This window comes from Monopterus albus, unplaced genomic scaffold (assembly GCF_001952655.1).
Source record: "Monopterus albus unplaced genomic scaffold, M_albus_1.0 scaffold39.1, whole genome shotgun sequence".
NCBI classification, from domain to species: Eukaryota; Metazoa; Chordata; class Actinopteri; order Synbranchiformes; family Synbranchidae; genus Monopterus; species Monopterus albus.
In genome coordinates, this window is record NW_018127919.1 from 2,054,445 (window position 1) to 2,064,195 (window position 9,751).

The 9,751-nt window shown below is 38.4% G+C and overlaps 1 protein-coding gene across 2 annotated transcripts in view; it reads right to left on the minus strand.

The window, feature by feature from the left end:
* Positions 1-7,275: 7,275 nt before the first annotated feature.
* The window catches only part of rnf121 (ring finger protein 121), a 10,599-nt gene continuing 8,123 nt past the window's right edge, over positions 7,276-9,751 (minus strand). For both annotated transcript variants that reach the window (XM_020599015.1, XM_020599014.1), the window contains 2 exons: positions 8,526-8,627; positions 7,276-8,045 (listed from right to left, as the gene is read on the minus strand). In XM_020599015.1, coding sequence (XP_020454671.1) covers positions 7,925-8,045; positions 8,526-8,627 — 223 coding nt within the window. In that variant the 3' untranslated portion in view covers positions 7,276-7,924. The remainder of the gene's footprint in view (positions 8,046-8,525; positions 8,628-9,751) is intronic.

Here is a 9,751-nt window from a genome sequence, read left to right on the forward strand (position 1 = left end):
ACCAGCTGAAGGCATGACTTTTTTTTTGGCTTAACCCTGCATACAAATAATTCCACTAATCTGAGGCAGCGTGTATGACCTTCTCAAGATCTGGTTGAGAGAGAAAAGACCAGATTCTTTTGGATGTTCCTCATTTAATAAAAACATGATTGAATTTTGTAACTTGTTTGTCCAATACGAGGTCACCGTCAAATAAAACACCTAGGATAGAGCCCTGGGGAACACCAAAGGTCAGTATGGCTGCCAAGGAGGAGGTGTCACCAAACACAACTAAAATGTTATTTTTGCTAAGTAGTGTTTTGTTTTAGTCTAGTGTAGCATCCCTGTTGCCAACCCATTTTTCAGTAAAATTGAACAATCAAAAGCTGAGCTGAAGGTAAAAGATCATTAGTAATTAGTACATCATTTACATTTACCTGCAGGAATTTAAAGGTAGTATTTATCTAAAGGATTTACAGTTTGTGGATGGACTGTAAGGGGCAAACATGTCAATTCAATGTACTTTTAGACTTAAGAAATTTTCCGTATTATTTGTGTTTGCAGGTGAGACGCAGGGATAGCACACGGATGCTATGTCACCCCTCCTTCAGAGAGTAGCTAGTTTGGAGAGGAGATGGAGAGAGCACAGACTTTCTCTGTGACCCTAGGTGAGACTACAAATCAAAGGTCATGCAGCAGAAGATTCTGAAGATGCATGCACCATAAGTTGTCTGTAATATAAAGTGTGTAAACCCTTGTTGAAAAGGAAGCTTGTTAGTTTAAAAAGTTGGCCGATGCATGCGTGCCAGATCTGATAAGTACTCGATGCATGTCTACAGGAGCGGCCATGCTCTCTTGGCCTTCATGTTCTCCAGACAGGAGGGCAAGCTGAACCGGCAGCAGACTATGGAACTGGGACATCACATTCTCAAGGCTCACATATTCAAGGTAACAAGAACTGTGATACTATGTTTATAACTCGTTACGTAGGTTTGTGACCAGAAATGAATGAATGTACTGTACCTAAACCCTCCTGAATTTTCTCGATTCCCAAAGTCCTCACATAAACAAGATTCTGCGCTTAACTGCATATTATTGCACAGAAACACACAAATAAGAGTGAACCCTTCTCCTTAAGGCTGTGGAAAAAATTAACACTTCCACTGTTGTTCACATGGAGAATATGGCAGGAGGAAGTAAAATTAAGCCAGAGGATGCTGCCAAAGCAAAGGGGGGGGTGCAGGAGATGAAGACTGAGAAATTTGTTCACTTCCTACATTTTATGCTGGACTACAGTACCATCTTATCCAAGTGCAGTACTGATTTTCAGCATGACAACTTAAACATCACACGAACAAATCAGTTAGTTCAGGGTACCGCATCACGCTCACTCAGCCTGAAAACAAAACCTGGAGAATACCAGAAAACCTTGGACACAAAGTTCACAGTGAAAGAGGATGGCAACATTTGCTACTGTGGAACTCCACTCACAAAAAGCCACCTCACAGGGTTCCCGCCCTAGAAGAGGCCTCCACAAACAGTGTGACGTGCTGTGACTACACTGGGTGAATGTGCATTATAATTCTAAGCAGGCTAAATTACTGACGTGCACATACTGACTCAGAAATTTCCAAAAAAATTTACTCCCATTCATAAGGTTCCCAGTTGTTCAGCCTACATCAACAGCTCACACTTTCGAATGCAATTAAAGTGCCCAGTGCTGAATTACAATCTCAGAAGGAGTCAGTGCCACCAATTGCAGCCCCATAATGATACCAAGAAGATAATTTTCTCTTTCACCCTGTTGAGTCACAGTATCGTTAGAAACCAGTGGAGCTAACGTTTGAGCAACACGAGCTCAGTGCCTACACGTTTCATCTGCCTCCTGTTACAGCTACAGACCGATGCAGATGCTGGTTCAGTCAAACAGAGGGAGAGTCATTTGGAGAAAAGGCAACATTAAATTTATATATTATGTGTGAATGTCTGTGGTCATGTTGTGAAAATTTTGTATAATAAATCTGTGAATGAACTATGTGTTTGTCATCATATTGTCATGTTGCGTCATTATGAGAGTTTCTACCAGCAGTGTGTTTGTACTTCAGATTAAAGGAAGATTCTGAGCCTCTATTTCATGGCTCAGTGGATGACAAAGACTGATACAATACAACCAATTTTAGTGGTGTGCTCATTCTGCCTTTGCAGTAAAGCTGGTGTTATCTTCTTTTATTATAAACAATTAATCTAATGAAGCAAATAAATCCATTCATACTATTAATAAGAATTTCCTATATTACAGCTTTTGCCTCTGCACCATGAAACTCCACTGACAAACAAGCCATATTGTTGCATTCAGGTGACATGAATAAAAACACACAATTATTGGAGGCAGCTAACCCCCTGGGCTCTGTATGACAATGTGGGTGTCTGTAGTGTGTGTGCCTGTATGTCACTGTGTCACCAGGTCATGCTGGATGTGATTATGGCACAAATGCTGTCTTCAGTCTGACCCTATTTGTTAAGGCATATGAAACTCTGCACTCAGCCGTGCTGATTTCTGACAGACAGAATTAGTGATAAACAGACTTTTCATGGCTTAAAAAAGATGATTTTTCCTGTCAGAGAAATACAGTTTTGACATTTGCCTCACATAATCCACTGGAGCTCACATTTACTGACCTACATTAGTCATTGCAGGGAAACAGTTTCCCTAGCTTTTCCATTCAACACATAATCAGCATAGTGTCTATATAAAGATGGTGACAAATTTTGATAAAACGATAAAAATGGGATTAAAATATACACAGTAGGATTAGATAAACCATACAAGTTTTTGAGTTAAATCTTGCAACTCTGTTGTTCTTCAGTATAAGTGAGCCATACAAATCTAGCTACAACTACACCACCTATGGCTCAGACTGTCCACACTTTATTAGTGTGAATGAACAATAAAAGGCCTCAGGTCAGAATATTTCATAAAGGAAAGAAGAAGGAAATCAGAAAATATGAATGAGTGAGTTTTTCTACCAACTCTCTCATGTATAGAGTGGGAGAAAGAAGATTTATTTTGCTGGAATTCGTAAAAAGTACTATTTCAGTGCATATTATATTTCTGGATCAAAATAATTTTTCATATTGACAGAATATTTTCTTTTTCATACATTTACTATATCTCCTCATGGGGTATTTATGATAAAAAGTAAACAGCTGGTGCTAGATAGGCATCTTCTGAGGTTTGCTATCAGTCACGGTAACAATATTCAGGCCAGTTTCCTAGCATGATACCAGCTCTTTGAATCAGTCCCTGTATCTTTCTTTCTTTTTTTAAAATAATTTCAGTAGCTCCGGTTTAGCTCACTGACACCTGTTTCTCATCTTGGAAAAACAACTCTCTACTAGTTATAAAGTCTGTTTTAAGTTGATTTATAGAATAAACAACTCTATCTACCGGTGTGAAACACTTAAAGAAAACACCTCTGAAACAACTAGTGCAGCTTCCAGTTGACAGGTATGTGACATGCCACAGATGGGTGAAGCAAAATAAAAACCCCTCCCAGACAGTAGACTGCTAAAATGGCTGTGACGTACAGTAAGGCTACTCCAGCTTGATTAACACTATGGCTTCAATATTAGAGATTCATACATGTACTGTAGGTTTTAAAGCTAGTTTTTTTATTTTGCTTTATTTTGTCATGATTCACAATCTTCACAATTATCTCCACACCTCGAACTGAGACAGAACAAGTTTATTTGTATTCTGCATAACAAACACCTGTGAGCGAAGGCTATATTCCATAATTCCAACATTCGACTGCCCCTGCCACATTACACATTAGTATTAACACTCCCATAATAGTAAAACATTAAAAATGTTTTATTTGTATATTAGTGACAAATGTTTAAATGTATTAGTAAAAGCTGTAGTCTAGTTGTGTACATTTTTCTTTGCTTTTATCTGGTGCACTCTGCATACAAAAAGGTGCAATGTAAATAGACTCAGAGACATGCACAACATATTCATATGTACCTGCACTGTCTCTATGCAGTGTATATGGCAAAGAAATCTCTTGAACTTCATAAAGAAATATGAGTATTTAAACCTATGTATCAATATTAGTTTCTTGCTACATACAACAGTGAAAATTTGTGAGATGGCTGCTTTTTTTTTTAACATATTTTCACTGAATTATCTATTAGTCTAGTTATAAATGATTTACTTGTGGTTTGTAGTGGGAAGTTACTTGGACAGAAAATAAATACAGAGTAACATTTCTGACTAAAATCCAGAGAGGCTCATTATTAAAACTAAAATTGAAGCCTGCTGTTTCCAGTGTACAGGTTGTTCCTAGTTACATTTTTTAATTGCTTTTTATGACTTGTGAAGCTAAGTGGGCCAACACATCACAATGAAAACAAAGTATTACTGTAAATAATGTACCTCTCCATGCACTTTAAGGTCACAACAAAACCCAACAAACTTAAGAAAATGCAGCATTTAATGAGGACACTGTCACAGTTACAGACGAGTTACAGCAAACAAACAGTGTAGTAATAAATGGTTTGAGTGAAAGCTGTCCCAGGCAATCTATCAAACATATATATATATTGTTCTATCCTTGTGCTATGACACTGAAGTGTTGACTAAAGTCCCTTCTAAGATTCATTCAGATCTTCATATAAGCATAATATTATGCTGTGAAAATTTACAGTCAACATAAATAGTCCATTTTGCGGTATCTCCTCACAGAAGATGAGCTGCTGTGTCAAAGGACGTGGATGTTCTCCTTTAGTTCCTGGTTTAGTGCTATAAAAAGTAGATGGCTTGGACTTTCCTAAATAAACTATTTTTAAATTTGCACCCAAAAGCAGACAAACCTTACCTCATCTAAAATGCCTTGAAAAAGAGCACATCTGTTATAAGTTATTGTAGCATGAATTATGCAGTCAAAAAAGAAAACATTACAGTAACACAAAAGCTTGCATGCTTTGAATATAAAACTGAATTTCTACTTGACAGACATCTTTTAATAATTCCTAATAGAGCTTAGAAAGCCCAGATGTGGTCACTGAACTCCCCCAGTGAGTCCATGTGCAGTATTTGTCTATAAGATTTAGGATTTTTTGTTGTTGTTGTTTACTGCTCAGGAATGACTGACTAGATTTGAACATATAGTTTATTCTACTTTGATGTGGGTTTTAGACCTTGAGTCAAAGGTTTTACCAAACTACGTTTACAGTTGCATAAAGTTTATTAAGCATTAATGCGCTTTGCATATACTAGTGAAGCACTGTATCATAGAAGGCATGGGTGTAGATGCATCTATTGCTGAAACGTCTCGCCTATGTGATGGTAAGACTGGTGCAGGCTACAACTAGCATATGGCAACAAATGAGACAAGGCTCAGCTAAATCCACTTTGACAGAAATAGCAGTTTTCTTTTCCTCCCTGGTTTACTACTTCTTTGTGACAGTGTTACATGCTTTTGGGCCCTTCCAGCAGCACTCATCACGACACAGGTGAAGGTGGATTGCAGGTCCTCTGATGCAACAGTCTTCAGCAGCAAACTCCTCTGTATGATTGCACCCTTCTCCAATGTTGATCTAAAACAGTCAACAGCACAATTGTGTTGTCACTAATCATAGTCTTCTCTGCTGTGTAAAAAGTATGCAGAATTACATTTTATGTAAAGGATAAACAAGTTAGACATATATAAATAAATGCTGTGCTAAGGTCATTTCTATTGAAGTGTTCATAATACTCACTGCTCTGATTCTACTATTCTGCCACTGCTGGATAGGTCTTCAGGGAAGGAGCCGTTGATGAGCCAGTAGATGAGTACCACATCTTCACAATGTGTAAATGCATCACAGTGAAGAACCAGCAGCTTGCCTGTGAGGCAGAACACACCCGGACCACAAACACAGCTTGAACATATGTACACAGAAATCCAGGGCCTGTTAACTGAGACTCTGTAAATAGCAGAATATAACTTCAGAGCAGCTGGGAATCTGTGTGTGTCCAAGTGTTACCTGGACAAGCTTCTAGTTGGACTTGATCAGGTCCAATGATCACTGGAGAGTCATCCTCAGAAACTGAAGAACAAATTTAGGTTAGCACAATAATGTAGCTTCGTAAAAATAAAACGCTGTCGCCCACAAAACATACTGTACCTGGAAATCCATCTGCAAGCAGCACACACAGAAATCCCAAGGCTGCTGCAGAGACAACAGGTTAACAATCAACCTCATGATACAGTAAAGAAAAATGACCTGGTATTATTAAACATTACCTTTGATAGCAGACGACAGCTTCATACTGACTCTTACAGTGAGATTTTGGCTGTTGGCTGCTGTTTGGGATTACTGTATATATACACACAGGGGCATAATGCACTTCCCTAACACCCCCTCGCAGAGCACATGGGGATTTCCTCGGTGTCCCTGTCATGCTGTTGACACACATAGTACCACATGGTTACATAAAACTAACTAATCCACAGCTCTCAGTCAGATGATTTCAATTAGTATATTATCATAATTGCAAAGATTGTAAACAAAAACCTCACAAACACATGGATAAAACAAAACATAAACCATGTTATATTTATTAACTGATCTTGAGCCAAACACTGACAACAAATCAAAATGTTAATCTTGCTGAATACACAGTCCTGCTGCTGTGAACTGGTAAAGAGGTCCACGGTCGTACTGTGACCAGTACCAGCAGAAAAAACATGTGTATGGGACCTTGGGTTGAACAGATGACATTAAAATAAGACTGGTACTATGAGCGCACTCACTAAGTTAAAGGTTTATTCTAGCACATTTTCTATCCTTGTCTGATCTCATTACCTCTAGTGATATCTAGCCATGCAGACAGGCTTTCTGCTGCCACCCCCAACACAGGAGGTAAATACAATTTAGTAGTACTAAAAGTAAAGAAAAAAGTAGATTTAACTGCAGTGTGTCCGTTCTGAATAAACCAGTGAACACACCGCCGCCCGTTTCTTTGAAAGAAAGTAGTTCCCAAGAAAACAGCCAACAGGACAAAACTATCAGTATGGCTAGATACAACTGAGACTTATTTTAAGATGATGAAAAAGTTAATTGTGTGAGTGAAAACAGAAGACCTTGTTAGGTACACAGTGACATTCTTCCTATTCAAATCATACCAACTGAATGAAGTGTGATAAAATAAGGGGTAGCGGTCACAACAAACACCGTTGCCAAGGCTGAGTGTCTGAGAAAACAGTGAAGACATTTTGAAATCTAGTAACAATAAAAGTTCCATCTTAACACTGTACGATAAGCACTTTATTCCCCATGATGCTGAATGAAACCTCCACTCACATGGCGTATGACGGTCAGAGATTAGGAAACACTCTCGGGTCATTAAGTTCAAAATATAGTGTCAGTGTCAAGTAGGTCAAACAGCCTTATGAGTACATTAAGGGAGGCGGCTGTAAAATGACTTCAGAGGAAAGTTTCTGCTCACTGGGTTCATATCTCAATCAAATAAATCAAATCAAATATATTTCAAATGCAAAAAAGGAGTACTGATTTCCATTTGATAATTACTCATGTGGGATCGACATGAGGATGAAAGACTCAAGCATGATCCTTTGACTATGTATTAACAAACACTTAAGACAATTAGTAAAAAGCCCCTCTGTAATCACTGTAAGATCTGATTTACTAGGACAGATGATGCACAAATCAATTACTGAGGTGTGATGGTGTATAAAGCAAATCCAGAGAAACAAAGACATCCAAAATCGGATTACTAATAAAATGCAAATAAACCGTAAATACAGATCATATGTGCCTATAAATATATACAAAACATATAGACACTTCTTATTGGTGTTCGTTGTTAGGCCCTCAGTCTTTTGAGCCGGTGCACATCTTTTCCATATGGTGTGTCCATTTTTTGCCAGGCCCCGGGTCACTCCAGACCCAGGATATAGTTGATGCCTTGCACAAATCCAATAATAACGGGTTGCCAGGCCACCAAGTACCGAAGCCAGTCTAACAGTTGTCCGTACATAACATGTGGCCTCTCCCAGCTAAAAATTGGTTAAGGAATAAAATCTCTGGCAGTAATCATAAACCAATAAACAGGTGACAATAGGTTTCACTGTAAAGTATTAACAACAATTGCTGGCAAGGGACCAAGAGAACCAGTTTCAGTGGACTCACAAAACAGGAACATGATATCTGACATACAAATGTCTGCCTTAAAAATTTACACCATGTTTGAAACTTCCTTTCTGTTACAGGAAAGACTTCTGTATCCAGTATCCTGGTGTGAGTGGGTTTCCTGGACATAAATTAGATGTCATTTGTTACTGAAAATGCCCAATGTCGATTACTTTGAGGATGTTGACCTGGGTCGTTTTTTTTTTTTTCTCAGAATCTACGTGAGGTGTTTGTTTTGTTTACCCTCTATACAGTCTGTACATGAACACTGCATATTCATTTGTATGACCACAGACATTACACCAATCAGCTCAGGACTCACTGGGATATTCGGGTAAAAAGGATACGGGTTACTGAACATTCTCTTCAGATCCACCTTCTCTTTGCAGTATGGGCACGTCTGCTTCTTTCCAACAATACACCAGCCTCTTATGCAGAATTCATGGAACCTGGATGTGGAGTTAAGGCTCAATGCGAGCAACAGTTCAAACCAATACAAAGGCTCAAGATGGAAATGGCAGCTTCGTGTTGAAACATTTCTCTGCAGACATTAAGTAGCAAACTTAAATACCAGTGGTTGGTTCGGCACATATTTGCAAATTCAACTCAAATATAACGATGGGAAAACAGATGATTTGGGGGCTGATGCTTAAACACATATCTGAGAAATAAATAAAACAAACAAGATATTTAATGATATGTTTTTAGTGCTGTTGTAACTGTACTGACAATGCTTCAAAATTAACTTTCTGGTGGTATGTTGTGGAGCTGTAAAATCTGTTTATTATCAAATTTATACTTAACTGGGAAATTCAACTACTGTAAGGAATGAATCGTACAAGATAATATCAAATGTGAATAATATAAAAAGGCTGACAAATATGCACAGAACTGCAGCCTACAAAATGTACAGCAAATTCTTTGTGCATGTCCCAACATGTACAGTGGGTACGGAAAGTTTTCAGACCCCCTTAAATTTTTCACTCTTTGTTATATTGCAGCCATATGCTAAAATCATTTAAGTTCATTTTTTTCCTCATTAATGTACACACAGCACCCCATATTGACAGAAAAACACAGAATTTTTGACATTTTTGCAGATTTATTAAAAAAGAAAAACTGAAATATCACATGGTCATAAGTATTCAGACCCTTTGCTGTGACACTCATATATTTAACTTAGGTGCTGTCCATTTCTTCTGATCATCCCAGAGATGGTTCTACACCTTCATTTGAGTCCAGCTGTGTTTGATTATACTGATTGGACGTGATTAGGAAAAGCCACACACCTGTCTATATAAGACCCTACAGCTCACACTGCATGTCAGAGCAAATGAGAATCATGAAGTCAAAGGAACTGCCTGAAGAGCTCAGAGACACAATTGTGGCAAGGCACAGATCTGGCCAAGGTTACAAAAAAAATGTCTGCTGCACTTAAGGTTCCTAAGAGCACAGTCGCCTCCATAATCCTTAAATGGAAGACGTTTGGGACGACCAGAACCCTTCCTAGAGCTGGCCGTCCGGCCAAACTGAACTATCGGGGGAGAAGAGCCTTGGTGAGAGAGGTACAAAA